The 22,069-nt window shown below is 37.6% G+C and overlaps 1 protein-coding gene across 3 annotated transcripts in view; it reads right to left on the bottom strand.

The window, feature by feature from the left end:
- Positions 1 to 21,786, bottom strand: part of BRD10 (bromodomain containing 10) — a 50,964-nt gene extending 29,178 nt beyond the window's left edge. Inside the window, exons 1-2 of one of the 3 annotated variants that reach the window (XM_060762292.2) lie at positions 21,226 to 21,786; positions 1,993 to 2,193 (exon numbers count right to left, since the gene is read on the bottom strand). In XM_060762292.2, the coding sequence (XP_060618275.2) occupies positions 1,993 to 2,193; positions 21,226 to 21,704 (680 nt within the window). In that variant the 5' untranslated portion in view covers positions 21,705 to 21,786. Of the gene's footprint in view, positions 1 to 1,992; positions 2,194 to 9,838; positions 9,923 to 21,225 lie in introns of those variants that run through there. The other 2 variants (XM_060762296.2, XM_060762293.2) reach the window with 2 other exon arrangements.
- Positions 21,787 to 22,069: the final 283 nt, after the last annotated feature.

Raw genomic sequence — 22,069 nt, 5'->3', positions numbered from 1 at the left:
AATTATTCCCCTTCTTTCATTGTAGTCTATGATACTTTTAATAAAAATTTATTTGCAAAAAAAAAAAGAAAAAAAAGAAACATGCATATATATGCATTTAAAACTGACAATTATTCAATCCAAGGTTTGAACTTAATATTAAATCATAGATGAGTCCCTGGAGCTCAAGCAAAGGTTCTTACTTGGCCCTCATTTCCTCTTTCCCACTCTGATTCTATAAAACTTGAAAAACACAGCCCTTCACTATATTTCTTTTATTCTAAGATATGTCGATGATTAACACTCTCTCGATGTACCCCCCAGAAAACCCTCAATAAAAATCATCTAAAAAAATAAAAGAAAAACACTTAACCAGTTTTTATGATTCTGGGGTTGTCATTAAACCATGAATTGTTATTCAAGTCAGATAAACAATCTATGGTTGAAAGATGGGTTATTTACTAAGTGATTACATTATTTCATGTCCACAAATTTCATGAAAAAATAGGGACAGCAAAAATGGATACCCCACTAAATTCTTTCCTGGTTGCGAAAAAGAGCTCAACGTTCCTTTGACCCAATAGATTTTTTTACGCATAGCATGAAAATCATCTGTTACTGTTTCACAAGAACAAAGACATGAAGATATTTTATTGGTCTTCAATGTATTTTTGAAGATAGGAACACATTAAGCACAGAAAGTATGTCTGTTTACTTATCTCTTCCCCCTGCTATTCCTTTCATTTTATTACATTCAGTTTTACTGTAAAACAATTAGTACTGGCATCTTAAAGTACAGTTTAATGTATAATCATTAACTGGAATTAATTACAGCTACTCTGGATAAGCTGTGTTTTGACATGACAGCGCCATGTGAAAAGTTTTGTCCTTGTGCAACCTGAATTCTTGCCATGCAGCTACTAATTTCAGAAAGCAAAACAAAGCCTAACCTGCTTTGAGGACACAATAAGAAGCCATTTGCTTCCCTGTATCAACATCCATCATATTTTTATCTGTACTGCAAGCATGACAAGTTCACACAAGAAAGGATTACTTTCACAACTTTCAAACATTGAAGCACACAAGTAATGAATCATCTCATAAGATATTTGGCATCCACCTACCAACTTTCTAGTCTAAGACATAACTGAGTACTTTTGAAACTCACTCTCAATATTTGAACACTTGAGTTTCCAAAACAACATAGTGTCAATCTCATTTACACATATAGCTAGGGGGTAACTGTAGTTGGGATGAAAAGTGTGAGAGGATACCTTTTTAATCAAATGTGTAGACCAGGGATACATTATTGATATGCTCTCATAAATTGTGCAGTCTTCAGTAGCAATGTTAGAAGCTTTTCAAAGTACACAAAACTATTAGATCAGGAAAACCACCTGTTTCATACTCTCTCTTTGCCTTCTCACCTACTCCCAAATGATGCAATCCCATCTCTGTGTTAGTAATATATTTTAGCTGAACTGAAGAACCATTCACAATACTCAGGATACTAAGAGTAAGAAAGCAATTTCAACTATGGGCTGATATCTGAATTAGTAGCCATCAAATTCACCTGGCATTGAGATATTAAATATTCTCCCAGTAGTGTGAAATGCTTTGCTATGAATCAGTAACTTCAACTGTTGTGAAAAGACAATGTGCTTCATAATTATATAGCAATGTGATAATGGAATGTAACCTAAATCATGAATATGCAGATATAGAAGAAGAGTATTGTTAGACCTTTTCTAGTCTAAATTATCAATGCTATAACTAATTCTTGGAGTGTTACTATTAATACATTATTCCAGTGTTTCACTGTAAAGTATTTTAATGAGCAATACATTTCACAGCAACAACTGTATGGATACTAGATCGCCTAGAAAGTAGAAACCCTTTGGTGAGAAATTCTTTTAAATCAGAAATTATGACATGAGTGATCTTCCAAAGGAGCAAAACTTTAGGGAAAAAGAGAAAAATAATAGCTGAAAACAATCCACTTTTGCCTTTTACCTCTTTTCTTCTTTTGCTCTCAGTTGTTCTTCCTGTCTCAGAACCTGAACCATTACGGATTCAAACACGCCTGTGGTCAAGCCTGCTAAACTGCGTGGTGTAGAACGACGCCTTGTTGAAGTACAAGCTGTTCCCTTCTCATCTTCCAGCCCATAGAACCCTTTAGATGTTACTGCTATTGCTGTCTTCTCTCTCAAATGCCTTGAAAGAAAAACCAAATCAATGCACAATCATATTTTTCCTGACCAGCAGTAATCCAACAGCTACATTTTAAAAGAAATTCACAAGGCTACTCTTCAAGTTGTATTGTTGTATGTATTTTTCATTCATAGCACAATGTGGTCATCACTTTAAAAAAATGTCTAGGTTTATGCTGTTATTTGATATGCAAAATCAGATTTTTTTCATTATAATTGAGCAATATTATTTTAAAGAGGTAACTCAAATTTATAATGCCATTTTCAATTATATCTTCTTGACATTTATAAAATAAGTGGATTTTTAAAAAAGACAAAAATATCAATATGAAACAAGAAATATTGTTTATTATCAAAATCCTGTTGAAACAGACCTTAAAATTGCAACCACATGCATGTGCATTTATAAGTAATTTCCACTATATTTAAGAGGACTTTGTCCAAAAGAATGCATGTAGGATGTGCCTTAAGTATTACTGCATTTACAATATTTAATCCGTATTAACAGTAATAACTTCCAGACAAGGATTAGTATTTTTATTGACACTCTGTAATGGACAACGTCCACTGAAAATATTAAACAAGATAGCATTAGAAAAAAGTTACTGCCTGCTTCCTGCTTCAGTGGCTTTTGCAGCACAAACATTTATAATAGATATTCATTTGTATTTTGATCCAACAGTACATCAATTTGTAAATTAGATGAATTTAGATGATTTTTTAAAAGTTACATATCATTTCATTTTACTTAATTGCATTAGATCATTGGTATATCTAACCATTATTACAATCTATATCTTCAAATTCTGATTTAGAGGCGAACTGTCATTTACTATAGTTGTGGCTTGTTTCGGTAATTGCTATATCACGGTAAACATTTTTATGCAAACTAGAAAATAAGGTAAGGAATCAGAGTGTGAGAGGAGAGAATGTCCAAGTTAATTCATAATGGCCAACCATGCTCTGACCTTGATGACAAAACCAAGCCTTGACTTACAATACTTTTTAAAAAATTAAAACCACCTTAATGATGGTTCTTTAATCTGTAATAGTCAATCTTTCACAACTCATAAGCAAACTACTATTCCTATTTTAGTTATCAGAATGTTTGAATTAATTTTAACACTGAACAAGAATGATTTCAATCATCAATAGATGGGTGTTATGGATTAGTGGAATGACTGCCTATTGCATAGTGTTAAGACACAAAACTGCTCTTCTGTATTTTCTGTAAAATCAAGTAACACCTTGAGCTGTTCCCTTAAAGCAGGAAAAGACAACTTGTGACAGTTCATTCCATGTAATCAATGATGAGGAAAAATAAGAGTTTCACTCAAAAATTTCTGGAAGGCCACTCCCACCTATAAGGAAATGTATTGATAACTTTTCTCATTTCATTAGGAGATAGTAGGTTTGGAGAGAGGAATGTTTTTCTCCATTTAGCTAGAACCATAATGTGGATTGCTTTCTGCTATCGTGCATCTGACGGATGCACAGAATCATGAAGAGTGTGAATTTTATATATATTACTTTTACATTTTAAAACTCCTTTTGAATCCATTCTAAGTTTATAGCTCATTAAATCTTCAGACTGATCATGGGACCATTCAGTGGCAAAAAGGCAAAGTCAAGAAAACAACACATTCTCAAAGTGCCTATATTTCTTGAAATGTATGGTTGTTTTGGAAAGGTTGGTGCTTCTTCTGCCATGGTTAGACAAAGGGGAGGTTTGTGCACTCTGAAATCAGTCATACACAGACCTTTTAGCAGTATACCTCTGACAAAGCAGTTTCATACTTTGCTTAAAAACACTGGTCACAATAAATACAGGGACTTTGGGAATTGTTTTTTGTTTTTGACTGTTAGCTATCAGGAGTTTAGTCACATTACTTCCAATTATACCTATTAAAATGCAAACGACTCCTTCTTTAATGAAGAACCGTTTGATCTGGGCAATCATAATGCTTCCACGTTTTGCTACCTTGAAGTCCTATCAGACATCACTGTTATTTTTCTCACATAACTGCTTGTTTTCATTTTAAAAAATAAAAAGAAGAACCTTTTTTCTCCACAATTGCTCTCATACTGTTTATCATGCAACAGCCAAAAGTTTCACAAAGCTTTTACTGTACAAATAAATGACCTGTTTGAAGACATAGGAAACATTTTCCTTCTATGAATACAGTCTCCTTTTCCATTGCTTTTTCCTCCTTTTAATAAGGAAATCGACTATATACGTACAATTTTGGGGTTTAGCTTCTTGTGTCCACTAACTGCTACTTTTGCTTTGTGAGCATCATTACCCTATTCACATCCCTCAAAAATTATGTTTGTCTTCATTATAATTAAGCACTTACTGTTTGATAATTTTTGTTGTTGTTGCTATCAAGCTGGATTCAACTTGTGACATTTCTATGAGCAAGAGATCTCCAGGAGCTCTGGTAATCTTGCAAACCTAGGGCAATGATTTCCTTTATTTAATCAATCCTTCTGTATCATGGTTTCAGCACTACCTTTCTATCATAGTGAGACCTTGTGTTTCCCATGATGTAAGAATTCAATCTGATAGTATAGTGTTACTAAATTACTACTTACATACGTCAATAACAGTCTTGAAAGAACCTTATATGAAAATTTCTAATTTCCTTGCCCGTGTGTACTAACAGTACATTATTGTGTGGGCAAGAACTACTGTCAGGAGACAGCTCATTTTCTAGGCTGGTAGACAAGGAATCACTACGGTATTCCAGGATGTTAAACATATGCTTGTGTTTATGATTGGCTTTGACTATGGTCAATGGAAAAAGGCACACTTTTAACTTCCCAAACTTCATAAAGTTGGAAGAAAATCATTATAGGAAGGGCAAGAATATAGTACAGATATCATACTGCATAATAATATGATAATGCATCTGTTACTTATGAACTATTTCTATATGAGAAACGTAAGAGTTAAGGAAAGCTTCAGTTGGATGCAGAACTGTATTCAGCCAGCAGTCTCTATTAAGCTAACAGACACAGCTGAAGACAAGCGAGTTACATTTCTTATCCAGTAATTTAATTTATGATTGTAAGCTTATCAAGTACTTTATTCTCTAATCTCCCTTTTGATATATTCCATTTAATTTCTTTTTGCACTTTATACACTTTAGAAACTTTCCTACAAATCTATCAGAATAGACTTCTCTGCTAGACAGAAAAACTGTAATTTGCATTATTTTTCAATATTGACAGAGATACAGAATTAGTGCCAAAATATGACTCACACCCCCACACACATACTATTATAGTTATGCCAAGATGTCATCATAAATTTTGATAACACATCTATGCAATCATGAAAATAAGCTAACGTAACTTTCTTTCTGACATATACATCAATACTGTTGTGAAATTTGGGAGCAAAGAGAACATTTTCTTCTCTCCATCTGCAACATTCTCTCTCAATCCCGAGTTCTTAAACACAAACAGTAAAAGACTCACTTAACCATCCCCTTATTGTAATCAAAGCAAAAGTTCAGCTGCCCATCAGTATTTCCAACCATACTAAGACGAAGACAAAAAGGTGGACTGCCATGTATCTAGTTGGCTTGCCAAGAAAGTAATCCAGTCAAACAATTAATGGCATGAATCCTATTGTCAGCCCCAAGTAGAACAGAACCTATTACGTCACTGGGATTAGCATAAGTGTTAGGTCACCATTTAACAATTGATACAATGGGTACACTCTAGTTGGGACTGCTCATTGGATTTAAACCGATAGTTTTGTTATCAGCACACTGAAGATCTCAACAAAAATTATGGACTGTATTAGAATTATGTGAAAGAAATCTGGGCAAGCTAAACGATCCTAAATATGCACACAATATTTTTCCAAGCCCAAGAATTTAATGTAACTGAAGGCCAATGAGCACTCCTAACAACTCAATCATAGCTCAACAAGTTACACACAAAACATGTTTTCTTATAAAAACAATAGCCCCTTTCTCAGATCTATTAGCACAGGACCTGGATAGAAAAGCCCCGATTTTGTCTGTTTTTTAAAGTCTTTATATAGAATCCTGATATCATGAAATTCTCTCTTTCATGATGGTACAATAGCAAGTGTTTTGACAACTCTGAAATCATTTTTACTCACACTGTTCTTTGGTATTACATACAGGAACGTTTACATATTTACAAACCATAAATAGCAGGACCTTTCATTGAAGTATTTTCCGGGAAGTGCCTGCTTAGATGGCATTATGAGTGATTTTGCTGGCTAAGGATTTTTGGGAGTCCTAATTCCTTTCAAGTTGTGCTGTCTGTTTTTGCATCTGTAACCTTCTCTATGCATTGATTTTTACATCAGAACTACAAAAAGGCTGACCTACATTTCACTTCAGAAAAAATTGTCAGCTTTCTCCTTAGCATTTGTTTGGGGGCTTACAAAAGAAATCTTGCCTCAGAGTTTCTCTTGAGTGTTTATACAATATGTTTTAACTACCTCAGCTTTTAATTCCAATGTTAGCTGTTAAATAATTTGCGATCTTTCTTTAATGTTACTGCCATTTTGCTATTTATCGCCTCAGCTTCTTCTCTATGAAACATTAAACAAGTTCAGCTGACTTCTAATATAAAAGTTTGCATTACTCAGGATGTATTGAACAATAAATTTTAATTGGTCTCCCCACTACCAACAATATGGCAAGGGTGGGCAAATTGCAGCTCGTGGGCTGCAAACTGTGGTCCATGACCCCCAGACTTATAAAGAAAAAAATGTTTGGGGTTTTTTGTTTGTTTGTTTGTTTTTGTTTTTTTTGCTCTCACCACCACCAACAAAACAGCTGCAAAATGCAAAGAATTTGGCATAAGATCCTTTCATATCTTAAAAACCTACTTGGAACCCTCCCTAAAACTGACTGAAAACAATACTAGAAGTAATGGTGCTTATTTCCTGATTCAATTTCAGTCGCCTTGAGGACAATAGAGTATCTGCAAGACTTTTTGGGACTTTTGCAGTCAAAATAATTTCTGAAGGGAAGAGAGTCTGCACACATTGGTGTAACCTCTAAGGGAGGCATGTGCAGGTGAAAACTTGCCTTCTTCCCCCTCTACAGTTGCCCACCTCTATCATATAGGAATTATGTGACAACATTCTGCACCTAAGAAACAGGTTCAGTCTTGGAACTGTTTTGAAGGTTTTCCTGCCTTAGCAAGCTTTTTTGGGGGGGGGGGGATATTTGCATATTTTGGGGGCTCCCCTGAGCCTGCTGATGATTTGTTTAACATTCAAATAACAAGGTTATTATTAAATATACTGCATAAAACAGGTAGCCTATATTTGTATGGGTGAGTGTATGCATGCTATTTCTGCTAGAGAGAAATAATTGGATAAATGATGCTATATTATTGGCGTTGAAAACGCCAAGAAAATTACAGCATAATCATTGTTCAGCAAACAATGTTTATAATGCAATTGCTTGGAGTTGGTGGAAGCTGGGCAGACAAAAGATCAAAATCCCTGGGATCCTTCAGCCTCACTGTGGAGGGGGCATTATTAAATAGAGATTATTCGGCAAAATAATTAAGTCTTTTCTCTAACATGCGGAACAAACTACCAATGTTGAAATCAGAAGATCTTGAGTAGTAAACAAGTTTTTGTCCCATGATGTCAATGCACTGTCAGGTTGGCAGTCAGGTAAGGTTTGCAATTCAGCAGTATACTACAGAGATAGCACATGACATATCTGGCAGCGGTTCAAATGATTCTACACAACAATGAACAAATATTCTTCCATTGGTAATAATTACAGAAGAGTTCTTTGTTGTGAGATCCTGTCCAATTTATAGTTAATAATCTTATATTGCTTTATTGCTTTCAAACCAGAAGGTGTTTTAATTGTTAGAACTTTGTAAAAACAAAGAAATGTGAATTGCAATCACTTTTTTCTCCAATATTTCAACAGAACTGAACAAAACATGTAGAATAATCATAGGATGCCTCAAACCTACACCTGTTGATAGACTCTTTAAGCTAGCTGGCATCCCCCACCTTCCAATGTGTGATTGGACGTTGCTGCCAACTGTAAGAGAAATAAGGTTGAATCCTGTGAAAGCCATTCACTGCATGGCTATCAGCCTCCTCCCAGTAGACTCAAATCAAGGAAAAGTTTCATGAGAACCACCACTCTTCTTAATGGGTAAGAGCATCCCTCTGGGCAGCTAAACCAGGAAATCCCAACTGGATGGCCCCCCATGAGGGAGGGTCTGCTTCCAGGGGCAAACCAAGAATTAGTAACTTGGAAGTCCCTGAACAGACTCAGAAGTGGTGTTGGGAGATCAAAAGACAACCTGGCTAAATGGTACTACCTAGAAGAATCCTCCACCTTGTGCGACTGTGAAGCAGAACAAACAACCCAGAATCTGTATGCTTGCCCACAATGCCCTGCCTTGTGCACAGAGGAAGAACTGTTTAAAGCTAAGCAGTCGCTGTTGCCCATTTTTGGTCTAAAATTATTTAGCCGCTTGTGTAGTCCTCCTCTATTTTTTCAGTTTTATACTTGTTTATTTATGCAATGCTTTTGACACAAAATAAAATAAATTGGAAAATCCCATGTAAAATGCAAATCAATACTTTAACTATAGGTCAAGTAGTGAACACACCTAGTGTACATTTAGGAAAAAAATATTTTTGATTTTTTAAGTTAAGAAAATAGAAATAGCTGGGGGAAGACTTTCGGATACTACACAAAGAATTCTGCATAAAGCTGAAGTTTATTTTGGGCAAGGATTTTCTCAATATATAGACAAGTTCAGGAATTGCTCAGATTCTTCATTTATAAGGCTAACACGGAGATTCTTAGTCTTAAATGTCGCTTTCTGGAAGTTTTGTTTTTAGTGTCTTCATTTGGGCAGAAGCTAAACTTTTGTCTATTACGCTGCCCACATACCGGAAAGCTGTATAGAAATGATGTTCAGCTTACAATCCATGTGAGCACCATAAGCAGAACAAATTTGAATGCTGCATCAAGTAATCATGCAAATCAACACCACTCCTCCATCTGCAGAGACAAAGTACAATATATAGGAAGGCACAATTTGAATTCCAGATGATGAATTGGGTTCAATTTTCAGACAGATGGCCCTACAGAATTTTAGACAGAATTTTAGAATAAATAAGGCACATAATACAGTGTATTTTTCAGTCAATTTCCATGAGCTGGAGTTTACATTTAATTTAGCATTCTGTCTTTTATAGTCATGTATATTTAGGGGGAGAAATCTACTTGTTCAGCATCACCCTCAAGAAGTTAAGTGTTTGATAGTATTGAGATATGCCCCTGAATCTATTTCATTTCCAAGCCAGTATGTAAGCTGGAGAGGGTAGGTATGTGCTCTTACTTCAAGAAAACATTAATTTACTACAGGACATTAGTATACAAAATGAAGGGCTTGATTAACATATCTTTTTTTTAAAAAAAAAACAAAACAAAAACAAAAACCACTGCATACTAGAGGAGTCATCTATAAACTGGGAATTTTGGAAAATAAGAGGCAGTGATGCAAAGCCATAAATCATACAGAGAAGAGCATTACATTGGGAATGGTGCCTTGTGGGACACCCTCCTCCTGCTCAAAAGATTTGTATAAGTAGAGCCAAAGCAAACCTGGATTGTATGGTTCCTCAGGAAGTTCTGTATGAAGATGGGTAGATAGCCTCTTAATCCAAAATTACAGAAGTCTTACAAGGGTTCCATATTTCCAAGAGGTGTCATAGGCCTTCAAGGTAAAACAAAAACAACAGATGTTCTCATCTCTGGAAGCCTTTATAAACTAAGGTTTTCCAACCTAAACAGGCAAACAATATCTACAGTCCTCACAGTGAGTCGTTGTCCGTTTTGATAGGGACAGAGGATAAAGAAGAGCCAGACAAAAATTGCCAGGTGTCCCACATTGCCCATGGCCTCCCCACTCACACATATCAAGCATGGGACAATGTTTAGGCAAATGGTAACAAGTGTAAAGTTGAAGTATCACCTCACAGTGGAGAAAGTCACCATCACTACATGTATCTTTATCTTTATGCTCTGTTACTTTGCATTGTATAGGTTGTACAATATCAGGCCTTATATGAATTAGAGACATATGTCACTTAACACAGCACTACTGAAAGTGTTGATCTATGGATAAGTGCCAGCAGTTATTGGCTGCCAGTCTCTGGTAAGTATCAGAAGACGACACTTCCAGATCGGAAAGCACTCATCAAGCTACAGGGGAAGATCAGAAGAAAAGGATGGTTGGTGCTGTACCTAGTGATACAAATGGACTCATACCATAAGGACATTCAGTTATTAATGTGTTCAGAAGAAAAGAAAAGTGTGACGCTTTACAACACATATTATAATAATATGAAATGTGAGAAACATGAAACAGGAAGCTAAATTGCATAGGAATGGGACAATTTGAGCCAGGTAATTACACAGTTCAGGAAATGAAAACCTAAGAGCAAAATTGAGAGGTATTAATAGTGGATAAAGATAGCCAAAAGATATAGTGTAACAGCTGACTGAAGCACATCAATAACCCTTTGGGGAAAGCCCTCAATATTACCATAATCCAAGTTTTTCCTCCAACTGTAGAGGCAAAAGAAGAAGAAGAAAAAATGAGATTCTACACTGGAGTCCAGAAGAAAGTTAATCACACCCCAAGACATGGCATGTTGGTAATCATACACAATTAGAAAGCAAAAGTAAGAAGCAGGGCAAATACGGTACATATACTGTATGAGAGTTTTGGTTAGGATCAAGAAACAGAGAAGATTGGATTTTGTCAGGGCAACAATTTGTTCACAGTACACACAATTTTTTGGAAACCAAATCTATGACTGTATAAAGAGCATCATCTAATGACTAATAAAATAAATCAAACAGAAAATTGGAAGCAGAAAATTGGAAGCTCCATTCTCCTTACAGAAAAGAAGATTGGGAGCAGATTGAGGCACAAACCATGAACTGCTAATATCAAAAATTAAAGTAAAGATAAAGAAGAATTCTAAACTAACCATCATGCCAAAATACAACATAAAGAACATTCCTAAAGAAATTAAAGATAATTTAAAATGGTTAACAGATGAATGTCGTCAAGGCTAGAACTTGAAAAGGCAGCTATGAAGATACCAAAGAGCCTGAAGTGTAAAAATATATAACTGAATACTAAAATGAGAATGGTTCATGTTATTGTAATTTCAATTTATATGCACAATTGTCAAAGGTAGATTTAAAAAATCAACTCCTTTGAAATGTTGTAATTGGGAAGTAAGCCGCTCTGAGTCCTCCTTGGGGTGAGAGAGAGTGGGATATCAATATAGTAAATAAGTGGATAACATGGAGTGCTAAAAACTACAAATAGTTATTAGAGCAAATAAAGTCCGAACTCTCCCTAGAAGTCAAGATGATTAACTTTTATACTTTGGTCATAATGTGAGAAGATATTGCTCACTGGAAAAGACAATAGCATTTGGTAAGGAAGAAGGTAGTAGAAAAAGAGGAAGACCGCATTCCGGGTGGATTGACCCAATTAAGGAGGCTAGAGCCCTGAGTCTTCAAGATATCAACAGGGCTGTTGAGGTCTCGAGGTGACTTGGAGGTCTTGCACTTTTAGGTCAAAGTCAACCTGACATCAGTTAACAATGAATTGAATGAAGGCTTCTTCTAGAATGCATCCAGATATGATTTTTTCTTTCACTAGTCTCTACTTTTAAATGATTTTCACTCTGGTGGCTAGATTTACAGATCTGTGCATCTATAATATATTGGAATACCCAGAGATTCAAGCTTAATTGCCTTCCTTTTTTCTGTTCCCCCCCCCCCCCTGTCCACACTCAGTAAAGGTTTCTGCAAACAGCACCTGTTTACCTCACCTATCAGGCACCTATAACTACACTAAAACTGGCTAGAACAGAATCCCATTCTCTCCCAGTTTTTGCTTTATTGTATTGTTTACTTAAAACATGCTGTTGCAACCTGACACCAAAAGCATAGTTTCTACAGCTGTCCTTCCCCAGTCTCTTAATGGTAATGCTGCCAAAAAAATCCAACTAGTAAGAGAACAGGGAGGAAAAGCAAGAGCGCTGGGCAAATGTAAAAAGGAGCTTCTTTGTCAGAGGCATTGTTAACTGAGGGTAACTTCAATTGTGTGTGTGTTTTTTTTAAATCTTATTTTAGAAAAGTATGTTATCTTCAGAAGGTAGGTAGAGGAACTGTTGCAATCGTTGAGATCAAACAAATGTTGTCATGATTTTTGGAGTTGAACTTGGGTGGAGAAGAAACGTTATCTCAGCATTTAGAATTTCTTTGGGGGTTGTAATTTAGAGGGATTGGCTATATAATTGAAAACGTCTCAGAACAAAATCCTTAGATCCATCTTGGTTATATTTTAAGTTTAATCGTCCTCTTCTTCAGCCTGAAGTGAGTATCTTGACATCTATATTGAGGATTCATGCATATTAAATGAATATCCCCTGTATCAAAAATTGCAGGCTTCCAACATGTTAAGGCCCACCACTAAAAACACATAGCACTTTAAAGGAGGAATGATAAATTTTATGTATGTTGTCTCCCTCGCCCCTGATTTATTTTAGGAAAATCACACCAGTCATGATAGTGGCAAGAACCATCCACCCCCTCAGAAGTGGCTGGACTGCAACTGTCAGGATTATGTTAGCTAAATTATCTGTGGTTTATGGGATATCTTGTCCCATCTCTGGAAAGATACACAAGTTACACTAATAGTGCAAAAGTTATCGGCACATGTAAACTATTATTTTCATGACAGACAGCCACTAATATTTAATGTTCTCACTTTAAGTTTTTATTTACCTTCAAACAATAATCCACATATTATTTTAATGTTCAAAAATAAATGTTTTCTCATTCTCTTTAATTATGACAAACAAGCTATATGTGAATTATGATATCTGACCTACCATTTTAGATTATCTAATGACAGTGCTAGACAACACATAGGGAGATGACATGTTACCAGGTGATACTGAAATTTGTCTGTTGAGTAATTTCAGTATCTCCTGGTAGCCTGGTAGATGTGATTATTTGTTTGAACAAAAAGGATTTTATATGTTACAGTAAGAAATTTGAGTTTAAAGTTAGAATTGTACTGGTCATCAGATTCAAATTTACTGGATGATCAGTCCAGTAGATGATCTCACTCTTAGAACATGGAAGCAACAATACAGGCATAGCTAACAGTAAAAATTGTAAAAATAATGGGTAAAATTCCAAGATTCATCAATGGAAGACGACTGGTGGAAGGTGACTTTCCTCCCCTTTCTTCTTCACATCACCTCCTCAAGCACAATCAAAATGGTCTGTTGTCAAGAGTTTTGGTACTATCTGAAGTGAAAACAACCATCAGGAAATGCAAGAAAGCCAGTTTTGCATCACCTTCTTCTACGAATAGACAGTGAGACTGAGTTCTGTGTGTGCAGTGCTTTGAACAGTACAAGGGTTGAATATATAGGTCAGGGTGAATGACTGTAGAAGGGGAAGGGCTACACTCATGTCTGACATGCTAGGAAGTGGTGTCAATTTCATTTTTGGCTGGTTTTGAGATGTTTGGCAATTTAAAGGCATTGGAAGTTTTGAAGGGTTATTGCTGGCAAAATCAATACCTTTTCAGTTGTTTTGGTAATTTGGGGGCAGAAAAGTCCACTCCCCCCCCCCAATCCCCGATAAATAACATAACCAAAATTACAAGGATTCAGACTTCATCAACCCCTCCATCACTTTCTCAAAGGATTTTTTTTCCTTTCTTTTGTATTGTATATGCTATTTTAGAATGAAGAATGTGATGACTACAAAGCATTCCTAACTAAATTATGGACTTTGATCAAAACTGTGCTTACTTCCTACATCTGCATTCATAAGCTGTTCAACGTTTTATATAGTCCCAGATATAATAAATTCCTTTTTGTTTCATTTTATGTAGGTGATGCTTTGACCTCTGACATCACAAGCATACTAGAATACACAAGCTAAATCACAGGTCCTTGTTCATGTATTACATTGTTTGACATGTTGCAAATGCCAACAAATCATGATAATTTTGGTATATTTTCTGTAGAATGGATGCTTGACATTCAATGGGATTTGGTTCTAAGATACCAAAGCCCAGAATGTGCAAGTAAAATGATGTCCCTTACATAAAATGGCAAAATCAAAGTTTTCTTTTTGGATTTAAAAAAAAAATGTTTTCAGGACATGAATGGTTGGGTACATTGATGCAGAATCTGTGAATGTGGAGGGTCAAATGTAATTCAGAACAAAACATATAGCAGCAAGTCTTGATTCTATTCTACAGATGTTTGCATACAAGCTACAATATATTAGAAAGGATTAATTGATATCTTCAATAATACTGGCTACATAACAGCAATGGGAACATGGGTTCAGTTAACTAGATTCACTAGATTGGATGTAATTACTCATTTGTATTTTCTGGAAAGATTCCTAGAGAGAAGATTTTATGGGGAGAAAATTCTCCTGAATCAAGGAGGATGGAGGATCTGATTTAGCACTTTTATTTTAATTGCATCTGCTAGTTTTGAAGGCACAATCCTAGGCACATGTACCTAAGAGAAGCGGTAGTGACCTCAACAGAACTGACTTCTGAAGAGATCCATATAAAATCAGTAAGTGTAAAATACTTTGAAATGCAGTCTAAATACAAAAACTGTTTCTAATAACAAAAAGTGCTTCAGGTTAACAGAAAGTATCAGTAAATTGCAAAAATGTTTTGAATATTACATTAAAATCCACCTGAAGCTTTATGTGCATTTATTTATTTATTTTTAAATAAATTATTGTAAAATTGCAACAGTTCCATTGGCTTCCAGTTTGTTTCTGGGTATACTATAATTCAAGGAACTGGTCCTTATTCCTGCTTCTTGGCAGGGGGTTGGACTGGATGGCCCATGAGGTCTCTTCCAACTCTTTGATTCTATGATTCTATGACCTTTAAAACCTTGTACAGCTCAGATCCAGGCTATTTAGCAGATTGTATCTCCCAGTACTGATCTGGCCAGGCCCTGAGATACTAAGAAGAAGCCCTTCTCTCAGTCCCATAGCCACTGCAAGTACAGTTGTGGGAATGTAAGAGATGGCCTTCTCGCTGGCTGCCCCTTGGCTCTGGAACTCCCTCTGGAATGCTCCTCTCTCTGCTGTCCTTCTGGTGGAAGGCAACAACAGCAAGTTTTATTCAGGCAGGCTTTAAAAACAGAAAGCTTTTAAGAATGGGCAAGAGGTTCTGCATGGTGTCAGTAAACTGTTTTTAACAGCTTTTTATTTGTTTTCATGGTATTTAGACTGGATTGCTTTAATAATTGTAACATGTAATTCAATTTTAATATTAATCTTTTGTGCATTTTCAATTGTATACTTTTTAAAAGTTGTGAGCTGCTTTAGGTATCAAACTTCAGGAAAAAAAAATGGGGAACAAAGAAATTCCTGCAGATATCAGATCGGCCCCCTCCCTGCTGGCGTTTCGGAGGAAAGTGAAGACCTGGCTGTTCGAACAAGCATTTGATTAAACAGTGTAATTGAACATAGGAATGGAATAATGGATGATGAAACTGGATTCTGCTTTTACTGTTGAGGCGCTAATGATTGTTATTCTGATGTTTAATGATTTATGTTACAATTGTTTTTAATTGCCCTATACTTGTCTCGTGATGTTTTGTATCGATGTTCACCACTTTGAGTCTCCTGACGGCTGAGAAAAGCGGTATATAAATAAAGTAAAGAAATAAATAATAAATAGGTATCAAACTTCAGGAAAAAAATGGGGCACAAAGAATTTTAATCTTAACAAATAATCATTTTACTGGGTATTAAGGAAATGATGAACATTATTGTTAATTTTAGTATTCCTGAAAAGCTATGTGTCTGAGCCTTTGCTTCTTAGAGAGTTCTGGTGCCTTTAAAAAGGTAAGAAATTGAAAATACTGCATCTATTTATTTGGCCAATTTGATATGTATTATTTATTATTGCAGATCCCTTTTACATTTTTAGGTCTGAAATATGACCGCATCTCCACAGCAAAGATTTATTCAACTGAAAGAAACAAGCAATAAACTAACTACATTTATATGAATGAACTGATATGGAAATTTCATTGCTAAGCAAAGCTGCAGTTATGAGCATGATGTAGAGTTTAAAACTATTGTTATGGAACATCTCACAACTTTTAAGAGCAGATTTGCAAGGCAGCAAACAGGACATCGTGGGAATTAGTAAATATAATTTCCTTCTCCATTCTACAACTGGAAACAGTGCAAAGGTTCAAGGATCTTTCAGTGATGAAAGAAGCTCCTGGGCTGAGGTTAATAAAGTCTGGATTCTAGTCCGTATTTACAATTAAACCCATCGAAAACAGCTTTCTTCAGACTTTATTTAAAAATCTACTTTTCTGTATGAACGAACTATAGTTACAATAGTCACACGCTGGTCTAAATGTGTGGCTCACATGCAAGCGCAACCATGTACAGCAGGAATTTGTAGACCTATTTTTTTAACCATACAATTCTGATATCCATCAGCCAGGAGCAAAATACTTATTCAGGAAACTGGACATGCATAATTAGAGAAACAAGTACTTGTGGCAATATGTTCAGTCTAGGACAAAAAGTTCAGTATTGGTCCCCCTTCAGACTTTCAGAAGTCAAATTTATAGGCTCTTCTAATTATTGCTACTAGATAGACGGAAATTTTTAAAAACCTTCACTGATATACTGCAAATCACCTTGAAATCTAGCAGGAAATTCTAACCAACCTTCTGCTGCTCTGCGGTGTAGATAGACAACCAAAGTAGGCACAATACTGCTTTTTATCCTCATTTATTATGATTTCCTAGTACAGGTCTTGCATACTGTGATGAATGCATTCCAACAATTCAACAAATGATAAACAGAAATTTGAATAGCAATAATGTACCAAAGAGCGCATTTAGACCAGCTACAAGACCTCTATAATAGACTAGTGGTTTGATTATTGGTATCAATAACTTCACCAGTTCTACATATTGATTTAATCTAAATTTTGTAAGCTTTTAACTATATGTATTTTATTGTATATCATGCTTATTGGAAAGCACCTGGGGAAAAATGGGATATAAGTAAAGTGATTGATGGATTACTTAAGCAAGTTTTAAAGAAAATCATTTAATGCATTCCTTTTTGTATTTGGGGGGGGGGGGGCAACAAGAATATTAAAAGCAAGAATCAAAATGTATGTGCACATTAGATATTTAGAAAATATTATAAATAAAAAATGAAATATAGTAGCATCTGTACTTTGTGGTAATGTATACAACCACACACATACATGTTTCCTTGTGTAACATTCTTGAATTAGGACACATATAAGAGATACTGCCATTTAAGGGACACCTGTAGATACATGTTGATGTTATTTGTTATATGAATTCTTGAATTTATTTACACCACTGATTAATTCTTGTAGACAACGATCACCCTCTCTCCAATTCCAGTAGCAAACTGATTTCAAACCAAATGGTCTAACAACCAAAGAAAATTGTCTGTTATTTGGGAAAGTTGCTTTCATCTATTATAGGGTACAGTAAAGTCTTCATCAGACAGAGCAGGGGAAACAGGGGAAATTGTCTTTTTTGCATGTAGAATTGTTGTCTTTGCATGGGATTCCATCTTTAAAGGAGAAATTACTTGCCCCCATCTCACTGGATCGCCTCCTTTTTCACCTCTAGCTGAACCATCTGTTTAGAGGAGACCCAAAGCCTCATTCTTAAGACACCGCTTCTATGAGATACTTTACTTTCTCTCGCAATCCTGTCAGTCTGGAGAAAGTGCAAGGCACCATTCTTAAGAATGACACAATTTCGATGGGATCCTTTGTTTTCCTGCTCAAGCCCCTTACTCTAGAAGAGACCCAAAGCACTGTTCTAACTTCCTATAGTTGATAAAAGGGAACAAAAAAGTTACAAAGCTAGCAATTTCACAATTTCAAAAGCCTAGATGACTGTGAGGAGAAAATGCAGTGAAAGCAAAGTGGTGATAGCTTACAATTGAGTTATCACCACCTTAAGATTACATTACTTTTAAAAATACTATTCCTGACTCATTCAGAAGGATTTTGTAAAAGAAGTAGAGCATAGGAGACCTCCCATAGGAGCACCCATTGAGATGATTCAACACGGGCAAATCCGACAGATTCCATCCCACATGTTTTTAAGCCCTTTCTCCTATTTCCATGCACATAAGGAGCTCAGAAGACAATTTTTCCTCAGCTTCAGCTCCCCTCCATTTATCCAACTTCTGATATAGTTAACTGATGAAACACCACAGATCACATTATGGGCTCTGTGGTACTTATACTATGAACTGTTTTAAAAGTGTATAGAAATGGGAGGAGGGTGTAAATTTGCATGTGATGTAGTCTTAAATCACACATTCCAATTAAATTTTTAAAAGAACATATATATTATATCATAGCATAACAAGAAATGACTAGCTAGAAAAGATAATTATACTTGGCAAGGTAGAATACAGTAAGAAACGAGGAAGACCATATTCCAAATGACTCTGTATCTGCACGACCTGAGCAGGGCTGTTGATGACATGGTGACTTGGAGGTCTCCAATTCATGGGTTCACCAGAAGTTGACCTGACAGCAGTTCACAATAATGCAGACGTGCATACACACATGCACAATCAAATCCCACCTCAGAAATCACTTTATAGTGAGACCTTAAGCATACTGTACATTAATAGACAGCTCCTATCTCTCCTTTAATATGATTTTTCTCTGTCACCTATTTTCTTTTTAACTGTATTCATAAATGTTATTTTGTCAATATGCATGTGTATGTGTCATCAAGTCACCTGCGAACCTATGATGACCTCGAGCATTTCAGGTGGAGGACTAAGACACTTTAACCACTTGGAATGCTGGCTAGTCCCATTTGTACTATATGGCTGCCACAATACATTTTAAATGAACACCGCCGCCAGCCATTTTGAATGTAACTGTATTTTAAATTGCTTTTAGGGTATTTGCTGTAATGTATACTTATGTTTTAGTTAACTATGTCTTATTGGATTGTTTTGTTTTATTTTTCATCACAATGCTGAATACTGAATTCTTTCTTGTAAGCTCACTGTTATTACATATACACTGTATTTTATTTACAGAAGTCTAGCATTTTGAGCATTGGGCTATGAGTCTGGAGACCAGAGTTTGAATCCCTACTCAGCTATGGAGACCTACTGAGTGACATTGGGCAAGTCAGAGGGTCAACCTCAATGAAAACACCAAACGCCTTCTGGACAAATCATGCCAAGATAACTCTATGATAGGTTCGCCTTGGCTCACCAATAAGTTCAAAACAAATTGAAGTCACACAATAATGGTTTTAGAATACAGCCAAACTGTTTCAATTCAATATGCAGACCTCCAAAAACACATTTTATGTACGTAGTCTCAGCTTGACACTGCTTTGAAGGTCATAGCTCAATGCTATAGAATCCTGGGAGTTTTGGATTGGTGAAGCAAGGGCAAACTTTGGCCCTCCCAGTTTTTTGGACTCCTACTACCACAATTCCTAACAGCCTACTGGCTGTCCAAGACTTTCATGGCCGAATCACTGGATTGCTGAGAGTTTCCCGGGCCATGTTCCAGAAGCATTATCTCCTGATGTTTCACCCACATCTATGGCCAGGCATCCTCAGAGATTGTGACGTCTGTTGGAAACTAGGTAAGTGAAGTTTATATATCTGTGGAATGTCCAGGGCAGAAGAAAGAACTCTTGTCTGTTTGAGGCAAGTGTGAATGCTGCAATTGATCACCTTAATTAGCATTGAATAGCCTTGAAAATGCAGCACCCAAACACGAATCAAGGAACATGAAAGGCATTGCAGACTACTTCACCCAGAGAAGTCAGCCATAGCAGAGCACTTGATGAACCAACCTAGACACAGCATATTATTTGAGAACACAGAAATGCTGGACCACTCTCACAACCACCATGTCAGACTACACAGAGAAGCCATCAAAATCCACAAGCATGTGGACAATTTCAAGAGAAAGGAGGAAACCATGAAAATGAACAAAATCTGGCTACCAGTATTTAAAAAAACCTCTAAAATCAGGACAGTAGATAAAGAGGAACACTCAAAAAGCAGGGGAATTCCAGACAAGAATCAATCAGGGACAGCTCCCACCAAAGGATTCCCTGAGGCAGCAACATGCCAGGCTTTGAAGCTATAAGGCTATTAAATGCTAATCATGGTGGCAATTTGCAGCATTTACATTTGCCTCCAAGAGACAAGAGCTCTTTCTCCCACCCTGGACATTCTACAGGTATATAAACCTCACTTGCCTAGTTTCCAACAGAAAGAGGAAGAATTCATCTGTATTTTTTCTCCTGTGCCATCAAAGATTAATATTTATGTCTCTCTCTCTCTCTCTCTCTTGTTGGAAGTGCAAGAATGCTTCACACCAAATAATTAAGAATGCCTCACAGTGAGCAGTAGTAAGAGGGTTAAGTAGTTTGACTAATCCAAAGTGTCCTCCTCCCTTGTCTTCCTACCATGACCTCTCTATGATATAAACTGATACTCAGGGCCAGCTAACACCTCCCAACAAAGGTTCCACCAGGCAGCAATCAGCCAGGCTTTGAAGCTACGAGGCCATTCAATGCTAATCAGGGTGGCCAATTGCAACATCCACACTTGCCTGAAACAGACAAGAGTTCTTTCTCCCACCCTGAACTTTCCACAGATATAGAAATCTCACTTGTCTAGTTTCCAACAGACCTCACAACCTCTGAGGATGCCTGCCACAGATGTGGGCGAAACGTCAAGAGAGAATGCTTCTGGAACATGGCCATACTGCCCAGAAAACTCACAGTAACCCAGCCTAGAAATTGTGGGAGTTGGGAGTCCAAAACAGCAGGAGGGCGTGCCGAAGTTGTCCCGAAGGTTTCCGGGTGCAGCGGGGCGCCTACCGGGAGAGCAGGGCCAGCTTCTGCTCGAGCATCCCCTCCATCTTCTGGGCCTGCTTGGAGAGCCAGTGGTCCACGCCGTGGAGCCGGTAGCAGGCCTCCAGCATCAGCCGGAAGTCTCCCACGAAGTCGGCGATGCCTCTGTACTGCCCGGTGGCGAACTTCTCCTCCATCCTCAGGAGGCCCATCCCGGGCGGCGGCGGCGGCGGCGAGGTTTCCCCGGCGGGGAGGAGAGGCGCCTGCTGCTCGCGGCCTGAAGGAGAGGCGGAGGCCTCGCTTGGGGGCCAGGGCCCGAGGAAGGGAGCCGCCAAAGGCCGGTGCTTCTCCAGCAGGAACTCGCCGAGGATGCGGTGGGCGTGCTCCAGCTCCGGGCTCAGGCTCTGCTCCCCCCCGCGGGCGGCGGGGCCCTCGGCCTGCTCCTCCATGCCTCCCTCCTTGCCGTCGCCGTCCTCCTCCTCCTCCTGGGGCTGAGGGAGGTTCATTCCCCGGGAGGAGGAGGCCTGCGGGAGCCGGAGGAGGCCCGGAACCCCTTCCTTCTCCCCTCGCACGGACCCGCTTCCCCTCACATGTCCCCCGGTCCTCGGCGCCTTCCTCAAGGCGGGACTGAAGGGACACCACCGCCGCCCTGCCTGCCTGTCTCTGTCACTGAGCGGAGAGGCGGAGGGCCTTCCCCGCCCCACTGCGCATGCGCCGACGCCGCTTCTCCCTCTCCCCGAGCCGTTGCGTTGTTTTGGGCCTCAGCTGGAGGTTGCGTCATCAAGCCGCGACGGGAAAGGGGGAAAGGCAGCGACAGCAACGCATCTACTGCGCATGCCCCAGCACTTCCAGGCGCAGTGAACTTCATCTC

The sequence above is a fragment of the Anolis sagrei genome, chromosome 2 (genome assembly GCF_037176765.1).
Source record: "Anolis sagrei isolate rAnoSag1 chromosome 2, rAnoSag1.mat, whole genome shotgun sequence".
In the NCBI taxonomy this organism is placed as follows: Eukaryota; Metazoa; Chordata; class Lepidosauria; order Squamata; family Dactyloidae; genus Anolis; species Anolis sagrei.
Note: the sequence above shows the minus strand (reverse complement) of the source record. Positions and strands in the feature narration are given on the sequence as shown.